This window comes from Coenobita brevimanus, chromosome 79 (genome assembly GCF_032717465.1).
Source record: "Coenobita brevimanus isolate Jiangsu-jjx chromosome 79, ASM3271746v2, whole genome shotgun sequence".
Classification (NCBI taxonomy): Eukaryota; Metazoa; Arthropoda; class Malacostraca; order Decapoda; family Coenobitidae; genus Coenobita; species Coenobita brevimanus.
This window is the reverse complement of record NC_137032.1, coordinates 7,563,197-7,583,121: the sequence shown is the minus strand read 5'-3', so window position 1 is coordinate 7,583,121 and position 19,925 is coordinate 7,563,197. Positions and strand designations below refer to the sequence as shown.

The 19,925-nt window shown below is 40.5% G+C and overlaps 1 protein-coding gene across 1 annotated transcript in view; it reads left to right on the top strand.

Annotated features, from left to right (window-relative positions):
• Nucleotides 1–19,925, top strand: part of LOC145408996 (putative neural-cadherin 2) — a 364,003-nt gene that overhangs the window by 218,406 nt on the left and 125,672 nt on the right. The window contains exons 13-15 of the mRNA XM_080279567.1: nt 978–1,141; nt 6,905–7,073; nt 14,967–15,254. Coding sequence (XP_080135693.1) covers nt 978–1,141; nt 6,905–7,073; nt 14,967–15,254 — 621 coding nt within the window. The remainder of the gene's footprint in view (nt 1–977; nt 1,142–6,904; nt 7,074–14,966; nt 15,255–19,925) is intronic.

The following is a 19,925-nucleotide window of genomic DNA, read 5'->3' as shown; positions in this document are numbered from 1 at the left end:
AAAGCCGAAGCCAGAGAATAGAAAATTTAGAAGAATCAAGTTCAGGAACACGAGAGCAAGATAAATTGGGACGTACTCATACGCAACAACCACCTTTAGCCTTGAAATGAGTATAGAAAAAGTAGTAGGAGACAGAGAAGGGTCTCCTGTCAGATGCCTCAGACAGCTGAGTCTCAGTTAGGAATAGAAGGTGAGGTTTAGAGGAGAGGTGGTGCTCAACAGACAGCAAGTTAGAAGAAAGCCCACAAATGTTGCAGAAATGAAGAAGTGAGTGAGACTGAGTTTGCAGGCATCTCGCTGGGTCGTTACCGGGAGAGGGGCGGATGGTGGGGACATTTATGGTCCCCTTCCTGGGGACTCCGAGGCTTGGTTAAATGACGCCAATTTGGTTCAGTTTTGAATATGAAGTGTATTGTGCAATGTGCCTGTAGTGTGGTGTTGACAGTTAGTGAAACTTGGAGAGTATGCTAGCCTAATCTCTGTGTTACTGAAACACTGAAAAAGTTCAGCAATGGGGGATGGTCAGGAACAAATTCCGTGGGCTGATGAAACGGGAGCTCAAGCTCTCACTGTCACCAGCTTTCCATTTACTTTGGGAGTACGGCTCTGCTCGACTGGCAGTACAGTCTACTCCCTGTATATAATAGCGTTAGTTGGGACTGAATACTAAAGTTGTCCCAGTCATGTAAGAATTATTTTAGAAAGAGCTGGAGTTTGTTGTCTTCATTTTTATCATCTCGATTTTAATAACCTGGCTATAAGCCTATGCCACTTCAATGATGAAAATATTGATTAACAAAATTCATTTGCTACAGAATGTTCTCTCTCTCTCTCTCTCTCTCTCTCTCTCTCTCTCTCTCTCTCTCTCTCTCTCTCTTTTTCGCTTGCCCTACTTGTCAGCCACGTTATTATGTGTTTGCGATTTTGGGACAATGAGTTTTCAGTGGCCTTTCACCCTCCAAATTTTGTATCATTAGGGTGGTGGATCTGAGGCGCCGCTGGGCCGGGTGTTCGTGGATGACCCCGACGACTGGGACCTGGAAGACAAGACGTTCGCCTGGGCCAGCCACCCACACCCGCTCTTTTCCCTCAACCCCGACGACGGCACCATCTTCGCCGCCAGCCACATCAGACAAGGCAGGTGAGGATGCACCATAGGTTGATTGTGATAGGCTGTCCACCCAAGGAAGCGTTATGGATGAAAGGAAGTAAATTCACCGAACACTGTCTACTTTATTTTTTCTCTGGGTGTGATAGGTGCTCTTGAGTATTTTGCCTTATTACCAGAGGATATTATTTAGCTAATTATAAGTAACATTAAAAAAATTTATCTCTCTTGTGTAACCAATTCTGTGCTTTGGTACACCTAGGCAGTATATTTAGGCTAAACCCATACGTTCCTGTTTAGTCTGTAGAAATTTTAGTTGTTAATGGGTGAAGAATGAGAAAGAATGTGTATGTTGATGCTATGAAAATCGGTACTAGTATGTCTTGATACTTCACTTAGCACCGGTGCTCATTTACAGGCCATTTGACCAATTTACTGCGAGAGCTTTTCCCAACGCTGAGTAAATTTATTTTCAAGTTGTCATTGAAAAATTATAATAAATTCCATCGTTTTGAAAAGTTAAAGAAATTAGAGTTTTGAAAAGTTAAAGAAATTAGACTTAAAGGACGGCATTTATTTTGTAATGCACTCATTTACCAGTATCATAAAATATTTGCACTTTATTGCTTCTAACAGTTAATAGAATATACTTCTTATTGGTCAGCCATTATTGCCCTAATGATTCATCCTGAGAGGCACGTACAGATCAGTAGTGGATCCATATTTTACGACAGTTAACCGTTCTCGTGTGCAGCACACCCAGAAGCCATGATTCTGTCCACCACTGGCTAGATAGTTGTCCAACCCGAGGTTATGTAATGCCCATTTGATTTAACACACATCGCACCCTCCCTCCATGTTAGACAACGAATTATGCACTGTACATTCAGTTGCATTTGATTTGATTTATCTCAGACCAGTGGTGTGCAACATAATTTGGTTGGAGAGTACTCCCAGTCCTTTTTCAGTGTTCCATTCGTACTGAGTAGTCCAAAATATTCCAGTAAACGCTTTCTTCTGTTACGGCTAATATATATATATATATATATATATATATATATATATATATATATATATATATATATATATATATATATATATATATATATATATATATTTAATGCGAGGAAGAAGGAACCAAAGGCCATGAGCCCACAGTAACAGTTCCCTCCAAGAGAAAAACAAAATACAATAGAGAGCCAAATTCAAGATCCGATCATTTTGAGATGCCTGGACACACTGCGTTTGAAAGACTGGAGATCATAGGCAGCAGGAAATACAGACAGAGGGAGACAGTTCCAGAGTTGACCTGTTGCATAACTGAAAGACTAGGAGTAACGGTTAACTCTTGCATTAGTGAGCTGGACAGAAAAGGGATGAGCGTTTGCTGCCAGACGGGTGCTACGCACCCGTCGTAGAGGAGGAGGAATGCAAGCAGACAGTTCAGAGGAGCAGTGACCATTAAAGTAGCGATAGAAAAGAGATGAAGATGCAACAGTGCGGTGAAGAGACAAAGGTTGAAGGGAGTCAGTAAGAGGAGGAGAGTTAATGAGACGAAAAGCCTTTGACTCCACCCTATTGAGAAGAGCTGTATGTGGGGAGCCTCCCCACACATGAGAGTTGTACTCCACACAGGGGCGGATAAAACCTCTGTATAGAGTGAACAATTGTGCAGGGGTAAAGAAAGAGCGGAGTCGACTTAGCACACCCAATCTCTTGGAAGCAGATTTTACAAGGGATATAATATGATCTTTCCAAGATAAGTCCCGAGTAAATGAAACCCCAAGCATGTTCAAGGATGGTGCAGGATTAAGCTGAATATTATTAAACATTAGTGGGTATACCTGTGGAAGATTTTGTCGGGTTGATAGGTGTAAGAACTGATTCTTAGATGCATTAAAAACAACCATATTATTTTTACCCCAGTCAGAGATACGAGCTAAGTCAGACATTAGGTGTGCCATAGCCTCATCTCTTGTTTGTTGAAGTAACTGTTGAGATGGGCGTTGCGAGAACTGAATGGAAAGGTGAAGGGTGGAGTCATCAGCGTATGAGTGGATAGGGTTAGATGTACAGCTTAGAAGATCATTGATGAATAAAAAGAAGAGAGTTGGTGATAGGACAGAGCCCTGAGGAACACCACTATTGATAGATCTAGGAGAAGAACGATGGCCGTCACAACAGCGGCTATAGAACGACCAGAAAGGAAGCCAGCGATGAAGGCACAGATAGAAGGACAGAAACCGCAGGAGGGCAGTTTGGAAATCAAAGACTTATGCCAGGCTCGATCGAAAGCCTTTGAGATGTCAAGTGCAATGGCAAAGCTTTCGCCAAAGTCCCGAAAGGAGGATGACCAGGAGTCTGAAAGGTAGGTGAGAAGATCGCCAGTGGAGCGTCCCAGACGGAACCCGTACTGACGATCGGAAAGAAGGTTGTGATAGGAAAGATGCTTTAAAATTTTTCTAATGAGAATTGACTCGAAAACTTTTGAAATACAGGACGTTAAAGCAATTGGACGATAGTTGGAGGGTTGGGAGTGGTCACCCTTCTTTGGGACTGGCTGAATGAGAGCAAACTTCCAGCAAGAAGGAAAGGTACAAGTTGACAGACAAAGGCGAAAGAGTTTGCCTAGGCAGGGAGTAAGCACAGAAGCACAGTTCTTGAGAACAACAGGAGGGACCCCATCAGGCCCATATGCCTTGTTAGTACTGAGGACAGTGATGGCAGAAAATACATCAGCTGAAGAAATTTTAATGTCAGCCATGAGGAAGTCAGAGGGGGTAAGTGATGGAGGAACAGCACCGGAATCGTCTAAGGTGGAATTGGAGGAGAAAGTCTGTGCGAAGAGATCTGCTTTATCAGTAGAAGAAATAGCTACAGAACCATCAGAGTAGAAGAGAGGAGGGAAGGATGATGAGGCAAAGTTGTTAGAAAGATTTTTGGCAAGGTGCCAGAAGGAGTGGGAAGAATTCGAGTTGGAGAGTTGAGAGCATTTGGTGTGGATATATATATATATATATATATATATATATATATATATATATATATACTCGTATATGTGTGTGTGTGTGTGTGTGTGTGTGTGTGTTTTATGCTTATGTGCATAGCAGTCTGGCTTGTTCTCCTGTTCCTGGACTTTAATTTTCTGATCTGGAACTAAATATCCGTAAAGCTTCCATTTCTCCCATGAACCTATTTTCTTCCGTGATCATGGTTTCCTCCATGGACCTATGTCTCACATAAACCTTTTTTTTTTTTTTTTTTTTTTTTACCCCATGGAGTATTTCCCTATGGTTCTTTTTTCCACCATGGACCTATTTTCACCCAGTCACCTACGTGCCCCTATGGTCTTATTTCTCCCTCTGGACCTATTTTCCCTTTACGGAATTATTTTTTCCCCACGGGTGTATTTTCATCCAGTGTACTATTTTCGCTCATTGCCTACTTTCCCCATGGGCCTGTTTCCTGCTCTGTAATATTTTATCCATGGACCTTTTTTTCGCGATGACCTGTTTCATATATGAACCAATTTTCCCTCCATGAACCAATTGTCATGAACCTATTTTTCTCATGGGCCCATTCCAACGCAGGGAGCTGTTTTGTTATAGGAATGCATCGATCCCTGCATGGAGTTATTTTCTTGCATGGACCTATTTTCTCATGGAGTCTTATTTTACCATTTGGATCTCAGTTCCCACTTACATCAATTTTCCCAATGGAGGTATTCCCCCATGAACATAAATTCCCATAAGGATCTATTCCAAACACGAACCTTTTTACCCAACTGACCTATTCCCCAATGGGCCTAAAATGTGTTTTTCCCCCCATCCACTCAGCCAGTGTAGTAACTCCATCTCCTGCCATGTCCTTCGGGAAGTCACACATTATCCCATTCGCAAACAAAGCACATCCACCCGCCCAATCAACCCACGTAATTCGCCCACATACTTTACCTTGCCTGCTCACCCACCTACTCTTCTCACTCTACGCACCAACCGACCCAACTTCACCTCATTCAATCCATTCTGCCCCATTGAGGTTCTGCACACACACACACACACACACACACACACACACACACACACACACACACACATATATATATATATATATATATATATATATATATATATATATATATATATATATATATATATATATATATGGAGCCTCAGTGGTACAGTGGTAGAGTGTGCGTTTCGCACGCTGGTGAGCGCTGGTTCGCCTCCCGCCAGAGCTGTAAAAACTTTGGGAAGAGTTCACCAAGCCACTTGCTACTTTGGCGGACACAAGGGGTGCTGTGGTTGAACAGTGTCGCATACTAGTATGCTTGCACCCAATCGGCTTAAGGCGGGCCGATTACACTTGGTTCACAGACTACACACACATCCAAAGCCACAACACTACAGTCACACTCACAAGCACTTCTCACCCTACATACAGTCTCTACCAGACAGCCTAAGCCACTGGGTAGAGATACATTGGCTGTATCGTCCCTGTTTTGGTAGGGATAGGCCGGTCCTGCAGTGGACCTCAACGGCTGATGATGATGATGATGATATACTGTATATATATATATATATATATATATATATATTATATATATATATATATATATATATATATATATATATATATATATATATATATATTATTATGGATACTAACTCCTGAATCTACATCTTAATTCTTCGAATCAGCACCCGGCCATGATTTCTTCCCAACTGTACGTGCGGATGTGCTCCTCCTCCATCCCCCCCCCTTGCCGTGCGTGTGGTGTGTGTGTGTGTGTGTGTGTGTGTGTGTGTGTGTGTGTGTGTGTGTGTGTGTGTGTGTGTGCATCAGTACCTGGCATTGCGAGAACGTGGGTTAAGAATAGTTTTGCCTGATCGCGTTCTTCACAAGCCGTTTGTAACTAACAGACATACTGTAATATATGCGATAATGAGAAACCACTTGACCAGGTCTACATAACTGAAGAAATTTGCGTCAGGAGAATTTGATTCCTCCCTCATTGTCAATGCACCCCAAGGCGTGATCTCCAACCGTTAAGAGAAAATAAAGCGGAGGAATGGGAGAAACGGAAGAAAGGTCCATCAGGCTACCCTTTTAGTTGTACGAGATCATGTCACATGGGAATACTTATAGAACTTACCTGCACCACCAGTAGAGACATGAAAAACAAACATCTATAATTTTTTTCCTCCGTCTATATTTTCTTCCCTCAACTTGAGTACAGCGCTAGACATCCTTCCCTATGTACACAGTGAGTTATCAATATGTGTCTCCATTTTACGCCCTTATTTTTTTTTCCAAGACCCTTACTACATTCTTTAAAATGTAGATTACAGTGCCATTGTTGATTTGCAAGATTTCCTCAATTCACAGTTCCCGTTGAATGTGAAAAGTTGTGATTTTTGGAACATAACCCGGACAGGAGTGCTGCCTGTGCTGTAGCCACCTTTAGTACGTTGTTGCCAATAAACCTATGGTCCTTAACGTACCTGGGTCTGAATTCACAAACGAATTTATGACCATCTCTCTCTCTCTCTCTCTCTCTCAGCTCAGGTATTCATTTACAGGAAAAACAAGAGACTAGCAAAAACTTTCTCCATTCTTCTTGTTCATGTTTTTCCTGAGATAAAGGCCGCGATAATTTCCTATCTTAACTATGATTTTTTTAGAAAGTCACGGGAAAATTTTACACTTTCCATGTTCCCCATACGGAAAAGATCACACTTGCAAGAGGAATGTGATCATAAGTTTGTGAATCCGGCCTCTGTGTGTGTCGTGCAGGTACGAGCTGCAATTTGTGGTGAGCGACGCTGTGTGGGGTCAGCGTGATGTGAGTGCCAACGTGACGGTGGTGGTGAAGCAGCTGGCACCTGACGCCCTGACACACGCCGCCGCCCTCGCCCTCACGCCCATCACACCCGCCCACCTCACCACCGGGTGGACGCCCACGGTCAGTAACTGTTAACAGCATTAGCTAGACTCTATTAACTGTATCATTAAAACTGGGAGATATAAGTAGTGTATCGATCAACAGTTTTTTAGTCAATAGTTAGTTCATGGACGGGACAACCTCAGTAATGTGTTCTACCTAATAACAGATGATAATATTTGACTTCGAATGAGCTTCAGGAGCTGAGTGTTAATATTATAACATTAGCACTTTCAAAGTCGGGAAAATTCTAATATTTTGCTCCACCATACAACATATAGTTTTTAATCAGCTGAGAATGACTACAGGGGCGTGGGTGTTAACTGAACAAATTTGACCATTACATGAGATTAGTCTTTATGCCAAGTTTAGAGCGCACAGAGCATCTAGCTAGAGTTGCCAAGTAATTATTCATCTCATCATGGGCTCAATAAATGACGCAGAATGTGAGCGTTTGCCTACCTATTCAAACTCTCATTTTCAGTAATCGACCGAAAGTCTTTCTTAACGTGCCTGTTAATTGGTAAAACCTGCAAAAGAAAAGCACATTAAATGAGTTACTCATTTGACATTATTAAACTTCTATTTGACGGTTATTTTTAGCTTGTCAAAATCCACACAGTCCATCCACCAATCCACCATCCAATCCTATGTTGGCCCAGGAAAAGTGTAGGAGCCCGGGGCTAGGCAAGTTGGTCCTGACATTTAAGACGACAGTGACCAGCCTCACTCATCCCTGAGTAGCATTACATGAGCAATCAACCCCAACCACGCCTTGGATATAAACCTAAGCAGGTCTAATCCAACTGGAGCGCCTTAATTTCCCACCAACCCATCAGGCGCCATAATTTGGTTATACAGTTACCGCCCAGCGTAGTAAATGGTTTCTTGGTGAACAGGAAACCATCAAGCTTGTTAGTGTAGAGTCACCCATTGGCAGAAGGAAGAGGAAAGAATGAAAGAAAATAAGACGGAGGAGGGTGTGTAAAGTCACCCATAGGCAGAAGGAAGAGGAAAGAATGAAGGAGAGACAGAAGAGGATGGAAGGAAGAGAAGAGAGGGCAGACACCCGAGAGCTGCACTACATCGAGTGAGTGGATGGTGAGCGAAACCACCTACCGCCGTGGATCCAAAGAGTCAAAACATTAAAAACGATCTTGATGAACCCTTTAATATCTAGATGAACCCTTTAATATCAGGCTAAACTCTATGGCATAGGAGTTTATTCACAACATTTTGCTGCTTCTTACCTCCGGGGTGTACCAGTCCAGTTGAGAATACATTTACAAACGCTCTTTGTGCCACCCAATTAAACTTTTCTTGCCTTCGTATCGTTGTGATAATTGTATGTTTATACAGTATATATATATATATATATATATATATATATATATATATATATATATATATATATATATATATATATATATTGTTACATAGCCTATGATTTCATCATCCTTTGTGTAATTTTAACGCACAGTATGCTGCATGTTTGATCACGAGCGTGTTCTGCCTCAGTTCCCCCCTTCTACCGTTATAGTAGAGTAAGTCGTCCTTTCTGTTGTTCAGAGCAGGATTTTCAGCTCTTTGTCCCCATGGCTTCATTTGCGCGTCCTTCTTACAAGTTGTATCAAGCTCTGCTGGCCCCTATATAATGAGCTCAGTCTCTGCATCATTGCCACTTAGATCTGCTCCTCATTTTGTTCACATCTCTGTCCTCCCCTGTACAGTTATTATTATTGTGAGTGCTCAGAAAGTCTCCAACCATCTAGCAGCTGTGTGTAATCTGAGTATAACTGTTGTTGCATTTTTTCTTGTGCTGTGTAGCATAGGGTTAATTCTTAGGCCTAGTGAGGTTTTTTTGTGATTTATGTAAAGGTTCTTTTTGTCAGTCATTTCTGATAATATTTTGTATCTGTAATAATTTATCTTGCATTAACTGAGCATTACCCAGTGTATTTTCATTTTATCAGGGCTGACTTAGATGAATTTACTCTTGCTAATTTCGTGTTAATAGAGGCTATTGCAGTTAACCATATATTTAACCTGTTTTTTGCCATTACATTATCCTTATGAGTCCTGAATGTTTTGTTGTTAGTTTGTGCATTAAACTTTAACTTGTAATTTTACCTAACTCTTTTGTTTTGAACCTGGAACTTTACGGGACAGTAGTGATTTTTAGTATTCTCACTTAAAGTGTACATTATCTTTCTCTGTTCCGTAACATAAATTTGGCGACCTCATATCAGGATATTCAGGATATTATCATAAGGATATTGCTTGATATTTTGTGACTGTTACTTATTCATAATGTCTACTATTACTACGCTTGATGAAGCCAAAGATTTTTTGTCAAATGTGCAAACAGTGTGTGATGTAGAAAACAGAACAAAGAATGAACTTAAGCTTGTTGCTCAACAATTGGGAATTGCAGTTCACTCTCATCATTCTAAAGATCAAATTGTTGGCATGATTAATAAAAGCTTGTTTAATGTAACTCCTCCAAATGAGCAAACGCAGATTGAATTAGCTAAGTTACAGCTAGCCCTGCATGAGGCTCGTGTTAAGGAGGCTGAATTTCAAGCACGTGCTAAGGAGGCTGAGTCTCAGGCTAAGGAGGCGGAGTCTCAGGCTAAGCAGGCGGAGTCTCAGGCTCTTATTCAGGAGGCTGAATTTCAAGCAAGTGCTAAGGAGGCTGAATTTCAGGCCCGTTCTAAGGAGGCTGAGGCACAAGTTGAAATTGCTAGGATTCAGGCAGACCATGAGTATCGCATGAAACAAGGTGGAACTGGATCATCTAGCTCTGATGATTTTGATGTGGCTAAAAATGTTAAACTTGTCCCTCCTTTTAATGAATCTGATTTAACAAAGTATTTTCAGTTGTTTGAGAGGGTAGCTACAGGTAATTGGCCCAAAAAGTATTGGCCAGTACTCCTTCAAACTGTTCTCACCGGTAAAGCTCAAGTAACTTATGCATCTTTGCCTCAGGATCAATCTGATAATTATGATGTAGTTAAGAGCTTGATTCTTAAGGCCTATGAGCTTGTTCCTGAAGCCTATAGAGTAAAATTTAGGACAACTTACAAGCAAGATAAGCAATCCCATGTTGAGTATGCAAAAATCAAAGAAGATCTGTTAGAGCAGTGGTTAAATTCTAAGAATGTGGATTCTGATTTTGGTAAATTTAAGCAGATGATTTTGCTGGAGGACTTCAAGAGGTGTCTTTATAAAGATGTAAGCCTATATCGTGATGAGAGAAGAATAGATAATTTGTCTGATGCTGCAGTTTTAGCTGATGAATATGTCCTCACTCACAAGAGATATTCTAAAGAAAAAGGGAAAGCTGAGAGTAAGTACGTTGCCTCTACTCAGAGTACAGGTAACAGGAAAGAGAATAAAGATGATGTTTCTCAGGAAGTAAATACCAGCTTCACCTCTAGATTTCAGAAAAGTAAATGTACTTATTGTAGTAAGCTTGGTCATACTACGGAGAAATGTTTCAGGAGACAGCGTGATGTGAACAAAAAGGAGTCTTTTAAATATTCAGTCAACTGGTCTAGTGTCCACCCTTGAGAGTTCCCATAATTCTTTAACTGAGTTAACTGAACCTGCTTTGAGGGGTAACTTAAATTCTCATGATGGAGCTCCTCTTTTGAGCAGTAACGTGGGTGACACTCTCAAGAGTTCATGTGCTAATTTCCTGTCTGATGGTTTTGTCAGTCCTCTGGACAGTAATGACAGGAAATCAGTTAAAATATATCGTGATACAGGTGCTTGCCAATCCCTTATGCTGACCAGTGTTCTAGGCTCTAATGTTAATTCCTCTGATGAAACTGTAATCTTACAAGGTGTAGGGAATAATTACTTCTCTGTCCCTCTGTGCAGAGTGAATTTAGAGTCTGGTTTTGTTAATGGTTCCGTTATGGTTGGGTTGGTTGAGACACTCCCAATGTCAGGTGTAACTTTCTTTCTTGGAAATGATATTGGTGGAAGTCAAGTGTGTCCAGCTGCTCAGTTGTCTAGTGAGCCAGTGGCTGCGACCCAGGATTGTGATGTCCCTGATGTGTTCCCTGCATGTGCTGTCACTAGGGCTAAGTCTAAAGTTACTGGTGACTTAGAGGATAATGATGATGATGATGTTATCCTAGCTGACACTTTTCTTGCTAATTTGGACCACTCACCAGATGAGGCAGTACCCCGTAGTGTTGATAATTTGTCTCGTCAAGAGTTGGTTGAGTTGCAGGTTGCTGACCCTGAGTTGAAAGGTCTAGCTAACTCTGCTTGCAGTGAGGAAGAGTCAGCCGGTGCTTCTACTTGTTATTATATAAAGTCATGAGTGCTTATGAGGAAGTGGAGACCCCAACAGCATCAGCCGACTGTGAATGGGAGGTTGTACATCAAGTTGTCATCCCTCGTGTTTGTAGGCAGGATATCATTAGAGTGGCTCATGATTCCAGTTTGGCAGGACACCTTGGAGTGAGGAAGACTGTGGCACGCATTTTGAAACACTTCTACTGGCCAGGTATCTTCAGGGATGTTTCCTGGTATTGTAAGTCTTGTCACACCTGTCAAGTTGTGGGGAAGTGTAATCAGACCGAAAAGGTTGCACCTCTAGTTCCCATTCCTCCTTTTGAGGCGCCTTTCACCCGTGTGTTGGTGGATATTGTTGGCCCTCTTCCTAAGACTTCTTCAGGATTTTCTTATGTGTTGACCCTAATTGATATGGCTACTCGTTATCCTGAAGCCATTCCACTTAGAAATATCTCAGCAAAGAACGTGGTTAAGGAAATGCTAGGGTTCTTCACAAAGTTTGGTCTGTCCAAGGAGGTATAGTCCGACCGGGGAAGTAATTTCATGTCAAATGTTTTCAAGCAGTCTCTGAAAGAGTTGGGCATCACCCAGATCACGTCTTCAGCTTACCATCCCCAGACCCAAGGAGCGTTGGAGAGATATCATCAAACACTCAAATCGATGCTCAAGAAATACTGTTTGGAACATCAGAAAGACTGGGATAAAGGTCTTCCATTCGTTGTTTTGCTGCAAGAGGATGATCAGGGTATTGAACACCCTGTATCTTATTACAGTAAGAAGTTCACTCCACCTCAAAAGAACTACTCAACTATTGAGAAAGAGCTTTTGGCCTTGATTTTGGGTTTACAGCATTTTTCATTTTATTTGTGTTCTGGTTTTGACCCCATAGTCATTTATACCGATCATAACCCACTGAAATTCCTTAGTAAGTTTAAAGATAAAAATCAGAGATTGACAAGATGGAGTCTACTTCTTCAGGAGTATTCATTAGACATACAACATGTCAAGGGGAAAGAAAATGTTATTGCAGATTGCTTATCTAGACTTTAGACAGATTGTTTTAGAGTAATAAGAGATTTCCTTTGTAAATTTCTTTTTCTTTGTGGGGAGGTGTTACATAGCTTATGATTTCATCATCCTTTGTGTAATTTTAACGCACAGTATGCTGCATGTTTGATCACGAGCGTGTTCTGCCTCAGTTCCCCCCCTTCTACCGTTATATTAGAGTAAGTCGTCCTTTCTGTTGTTCAGAGCAGGATTTTCAGCTCTTTGTCCCCATGGCTTCATTTGCGCGTCCTTCTTACAAGTTGTATCAAGCTCTGCTGGCCCCTATATAATGAGCTCAGTCTCTGCATCATTGCCACTTAGATCTGCTCCTCATTTTGTTCACATCTCTGTCCTCCCCTGTACAGTTATTATTATTGTGAGTGCTCAGAAAGTCTCCAACCATCTAGCAGCTGTGTGTAATTTGAGTATAACTGTTGTTGCATTTTTTCTTGTGCTGTGTAGCATAGGGTTAATTTTTAGGCCTAGTGAGTTTTTTTTGTGATTTATATAAAGATTCTTTTTGTCAGTCATTTTTGATAATATTTTGTTTCTGTAATAATTTATCTTGCATTAACTGAGCATTACCCAGTGTATTTTCATTTTATCAGGGCTGACTTAGATGAATTTACTCTTGCTAATTTCATGTTAATAGAGGCTATTGCAGTTAACCATATATTTAACCTGTTTTTTGCCATTACATTATCCTTATGAGTCCTGAATGTTTTGTTGTTAGTTTGTGCATTAAACTTTAACTTGTAATTTTACCTAACTCTTTTGTTTTGAACCTGTCTCTTTACGGGACAGTAGTGATTTTTAGTATTCTCACTTAAAGTGTACATTATCTTTCTCTGTTCCGTAACAATATATATATATTATAGATAGATAGATAGATAGGCAGATAGATACAGATAGTACCATACTGTATGTACACACACACACATAGAGAGAGAGAGAGAGAGAGAGAGAGAGAGAGAGAGAGAGAGAGAGAGAGAGAGAGACATTATTGATGCAAAGAGATATACAGATGAACAGACAGACAAACAGATAAATGAAACAATCCTAATCCAAAACCATGTAAGATCGCGTTGCTGGTTCCCAAGTACTCAATATTTTTGTCAATAGATGAAAACCATAGGCATATGATCATGCATTTGCCAATTTTTAAGGACGGAACAGTTAAGTACCACAGGGTATAAAAAATAAATGAATGGGATTAACAGGTCAAGAAAAGAATGTGAATTTGCCTGGTTCTGAGCTGAAAGCTAACCGTAAATCAAATGCGGTTATTGATAAATCAGACGGACATACAGATCTGAATAAAGTCAAAGCATTCGCCAATGAATGTGTGTCGCTCGCCATCATTAACAATTTGATCAGTAATCCTCGGGCAATCGGAGGCATGTCATTGCAGCTTCGCTGAAATGGGAAAAAATCTTAAGATTTTGCTCTTTACACCTAATAAGTTAAATTCTAGCATTCAGAAGCATGAAGTTAGGGGTATTGTGTTGGTTAAGGTCATCCAGTATAACAGGCCTTTGAAGAATTTCTAATAGTTACATATTGCTGTTTTCGTTGTTGAAGGTATGATAGAATATGGTGAATAATAGCAAGCTAAAACAAAAAGATAGAGTATTATTTCTCACAAAATCACTTGGCAGTCAAAGGCATCTAATTGTAGCTTCGACAAAAATTATAAACAAATAAGCCATATATCCTGGGATACTGGCCACTAAATTTGGATTCAGTGTGCTCACATGATACTGAGATATTTTGGAAACACACACACACACACACACACGTGTACACACGCACATGCTGACAATTTCATCATCACCTCGCTAGGCGGGCGATACATTAAAATTAATTAAATGGGATATTTTTCTAGATTATATAATCAGTTGTACAGACATGGGGAGCAGTGTTCAGCTAATTCAAGAAATCCTTTTGTCTGTCAGGGAGCATCAGTTCGTGACTGTATGAAGTACTCCACTACTTGCATCACACACACACACACACACACACACACACACACACACACACACACACACACACACATTTTACAGACCAAAGCCTCACATAAGCGCTAAAATGTATTATTTTTAACCCTCTCGTGATCAGATTTATTCTGGAATTCTTTTCCAGCCAATGCCGGACGATTTTGTTAGTCTGAGAGTGTCATTGCAGTATGAATGTTATTACTGTGGTCATTAACCTTTTCAAACTCAGGACAGCTCTAGATGATTATTTCAGCTAATAAAACCAAACGATTTTTAAAGCTGGCGGTGGGTGATACGAGTCTGAGTGTTAACATTTCTTTATATTTCGAACACGTGCTGGAGAGGGATGTGTTGACGTGGTGACACCGATATAATGAGGTGGCTTTGCTGTCAGGTAATACAAACGTCCCTTATTTCGTCCCTATCCCCCAAAAGGAAAATAGTACAATGTAGGAAAAGTGTAACTTCAGCCTGCAGTTCACTGGCTTCACGTTCAGATGAGCCCGGGGTTGCAACTACTTTTACTTTTACCACCAACCTACTACTATACTTTAAACAGAAAGGTGGAGGGCTGCTGGGATCACTATTGCATGAAGTGCTGGAAGCGGTGGGGCAAAAGGACAGCAGTGTAGATCTGGTCAGCATTTACGGTTCCTGTGATCAGAGACGAGCCCCTACTCCTCCCTACGATCCTGCCTCCTTTCTCACAGTCACTCCTACGCTGGATGCCTCCCTCACTCTCCTATCTGAGCCATCTGCGTGTGTATGGGTCAGCGTCAAGGAAAAGGCCAATGTTTTCATGGATCCTGTGAAACTTCAGGGTCTATTGGCTCTTCATACTCAGCAGGTGAGGTCCACACATAAAGCATTTTTCCATGATTTGGCGTCCAGCATGACACCCTTAATCATGTCAGTCAAACTTCTGTTAGCCTACCTCAGGTCAAAATTGCATAGTTAATATGGCAACCATCATATCTCCTTTACCATGTCATCAGCATTATTGTTCAACCATGCTACATTTGTTGACTGTCTCAGTAAGGAAAATATTTCAAGAATTATGTCACCAATATATGATATTGTATAATTATGAATGTGAAGAACTAATTGTATCAGTCCCCTCTTGCCACGACCGAGGGGGTTTTTAATTTCTAGTCCCTGTAAGAGTGCCCAGACAATCCAAGGATAGCGAACGTGTTATGTTGTTTCAAGGGCACAGATGCCCGTGCATCAACATTCCCGGCTCCGGGGACGACGTTTCCGCTGGCTTTACATCAGTCTTGGACAGCAATGACACCAGCAGTGACATACGTGCAGCCATATCACATGGCAAGTGAAGAAGGAGCAATCTTTCTGTGAACATTGGCTTAGGAAGCGGGGGGGGGGGGGGCAATTGCCACCCCAGTTTTCAGTCAAAAGCTATATTCGGGCAGAACTCGCGAAAAATTAGGGCAGATATTTTCCTGTATATTAACCTGGCTTGACTGGGTTGTTCTAATGTCGTTTGGTGCGTTTTATTGCGTTATGTGCGCCCATAAATGGTTATGAAGTATAATACAAACTTTTTAATCATATATCCGAGACATTTTTGCGGTCTCACATGAGTTCATTCACTAATCGGCACATTTTAGATTTTCTGGCTACTTTGGCTATAATTTTAGAGACATTGAGTTGTTCTGGCTATATACCAATGAGTTGGTAACCCTACATGTGCTTTGAGCAAGCAACATATCCTTTGGGCGGAATACTATGACATGGTAAGACCCTCATGGTGCCAATGTACCTTACCGATCTACAGCTGCCAGTTCTTCTGACACAGTATGATGTAGATAGCTAGTTTCTTTAATCTCTTGTAGCGTATTTTATATATTCCTGTATAGGTGGAGCACCACAACGTGTTGACTGACGGTTTATAGCTTGTAGTGTAGGTACTGATTCAAACATTTGTGCGAAATCTGGTGAATTTCCAATTATATGAAATTGACAAAATTCCCGTCTATACATGATACTATTTTCTGCTTGGGCTTGGTTGTGCTTACTCTAGTAATTGTACTTTTTTGGAATTCCTTAGTAATCTTAGGGTTTGTTAACTATATAGAGCTGAGGGGAAGCGTGTATTAAATTAGGTAATATAATGCATTGGAGACAATTACAGAGCTTTACAAACATGTGACAGGACTAAACTTTGTTCAAAGACCACATATGTAAAATCAATTATTATCAAGTCCTCCTGGGAAAGGTCGTTGCTTATAGGCCCAGATCCATATTATAATGAGCTTTCTCTCAGGTTCTGGTGTCTCCTGTCTAGTCAGTTGATGCGTTGCATGATGCCAACCTCAACTCTGTTTCTTAATTGTAAAAATATAAGTGCTAGTTAAGCTAGTTTTCAGAGTACTGAGAGCGATTATCAAGTTCCTGTACTCTTCGTTGCACAGCTTTAGCATAGCATGGTGCTTCTTATCATGTGCATTTGTTTCATTCCCAAACAGTGAAACTGATAATACTTCGAGCGTCGAATAACTTATATACAGTGAAGACCAGTTTATGGTAGCGAGATGATTCCAATAGCTGATGTTATGATTTTTTAAAAGTGATTTTAGCTTGGTTTAGTACAGGAATGAATCAGGACTAAACTATTCTAATAACCAGGGCATGTTGCATCAAAAGTATTTCATTATGATTTACATTTTATCCATCAAATTGGTTGCCTGAAACTATGACAATGCACTACTTGATATTTGATAATTTAGGCGCCTGGTAGCGTGATTGGTAGAGTACTTGGGCCGCAGCACACCATGGCCTTCCAGAGGTGTCCCGGGGTTTATCATTCGTGTAGACGCTACTAGGGGTGTAGTTCAGCCTGCAACCCTTAAATGCTTAGAACTAACTGTAGCATATTTAGTCTTGAGCCCTATGTTCCAATGCTTGCAAAAAGGGATTTGACATTGACATTTTTGTTTCATAATTTCTTTGTCAGTTTCCAGTTTGTCCAATTTAGTGCAACTGAGAATGATTTACATTCATAATTTGTATAGAGTGGTGCTATTTAGTTAAGTTTAAAGGCTTGTTTCTTATGTAGGTAACCTTCTAAGTTTATTTGTTTATAATCATTATTGCAGTAATTATTATTTAATTTTTAATGGAACGCTTAAGTTGTGTTTTCATAGGCAAAGCTCTAAGTTTTTAATATTATTAAATGAGAGAATTATTTTGTTCTAATCGATGCAGTGAAGAGAGCTTTTACAGGTTATTATTTATAATATTAGCGTAATGAATGATAGTTATTACTTGTATTTGCATAAATTGCACTTGATCTGTGATGTTAATGTTCCTGCTTTCTTCAGTAATCTTCTCAGTTTATTTGTTTATAATCATTATAGCGGTAATTATTATTTAATTTCTAATGGAACGCATAAGTTGTGTGTTCATAGGCAAAGCTTTAAATATTTGATATTTTTCATTGAGACAATTATTTTGTTCTAATCGATACAATGAAAGAGAGCTTTTATAGGCTATTATTTTTCACCTTTTCATAATGTATGATAGTTATTACTTGTATCTGCATAAGCAACTGCACTTGATCTGTGATGTTAATGTTCCTGCTTTCTTCAGATACATACATGTTACTGATTTAACCTCACCCAAGATGGTTGTGTTCTGCATTCCTGTCAGCAAATGTGACTTTCAGGGACCTCTTTTTTTTTTTTTTTTTTTTTTTTTTTTTTTTTTTAAGGGAGGAAGCTGTAGCACCAGCCGATCAGGGTAGTACTCATGAGGTTGATGGTAAGCTGGTGTTAGGGAGGGCTGGAACTCCCATTTTATCAGCACTCAGCATTCTGTAGTTCCTGTCCATCAGCATTTGCTGATTTTTTTTTCCAGTGTTTCATTTACACGGAGAGTAGGAGACCGGCATGCTCTCCAGTAAATTCTTCTTTAGCTATCTACACAACACTACACACACTTTACACACCACACCCTCTTTCTAGGCGTAGGGATGTGACGACCCCACCGCCCACCACGGTAAGCCTCTTAACCCGAACGGTCCCTCCCTGGGGGTGGCAGGGAACTCTGCCTTTGGGCAGAGTTTGGGGTAAAATCCTCTTTAGGCCAGAGTGCTAGAAATCCTCCTCCTGTAAAATTTCTTGCTACATTGACAAAAAGAACCCAACTTTATGCGGGCAAATACTTAGTGTCTGAAAAAAAAAAAAAACAATTGTATACGATTGTATTGACGCCAGTGACTATTCGCAATTAGATAAAATTAGTTTTTTCATCAGAAAATGTCCAGTCACACAGGAGAAATATAGTTATTACCATGAAACTGAGTAAGAGTACCATGCAAGGTGAAAAATAAAACCGAAATATCTTACCTCCCGATATGGATTCGGGCAAGAAGAGCAATTTCGGGCAAGATTCCCCTTGCCCCCCCGAAAAAACTGAACCTGCTACGCTTATGGCTGTGAGAATCCTACCATTTTGAGTGGAGATAAAATTTTTAGTCCTGTGTGTTGAAGCACGTACACATTTAGAACCAACTATACTTTTGAGTGGCATGGGGAACAAATGATCGCTGGGATGAACATTTTGTTATTGTTCAGCATCATCGAGCTAGTCTCACCAGGTCTCTCACTGGGCACCCTGAAACAAGATTCTGCACTCCTGTTTTGGCCCGCAGTGTTGTTCATCAGTCACTGAAGAACCTGCCCTGTCTCATTCAAAGTTTACACTCCACTCCAAGTCTACTAGTACGATGCTCATCACTTTGAAGCGTAATTAAATGTAGTTTTTTAAATAGTTCTTCTGCTGCAGATTACTATTTGGTAATTTTATTGTATTCTCCAACCCTAACTGGGGTAATTTGAGTTTAATTAAACTTGTAAACTTATTAACCCGTGATCGCCAGCCTTTCATCAATCTTTCAGGGTCTAAAGTCAATGAGAGGTGCTATTTTAAGATCATTTCGGCGGAATTGGAAAGTGCAGACAGATGATTCTATGCTGACCTCCTTGAAACTTGAATGAAGCTATTCTTGAACAGCAAAGTCATTCGAAAAGGAACACACACATATATACTCACTCAGCCTTTCACATCCGCTTCCCGTGGTATCATCTTCCCTGAATACAATGGTATTCTGCCAGCTTGTGCAACTGGCCCACACCTTTACTGTACATAAACAGAAATATACTTAGTTATCTGCTTTACTTTTTTTTTTCCAAGGAAGAAGGAACCAAATGCTTGAAGCTCGCAGATTATTCCCTGCAAGAAAAAATGAAACAAAATAAGAAAGAGCCAAATACAAGATCCTTTCATTTCGAGATGACTGGAGTCATTGCATTAAAAAGACTGGAGGTCACAGGCAGAAGGAAAAACAGAGGAAGACAGTTCTAGAGTTGACCTGTTGCATACATGAAAAACTGCGAGTTTCCTGTTAACTATTGCATTACGGAGTTTAACAGGAAAGAGAGAAGAGTTCGATGCTAGACGGATGCTGCACACCCGCCGTAGTGGTGGAGGGATATAA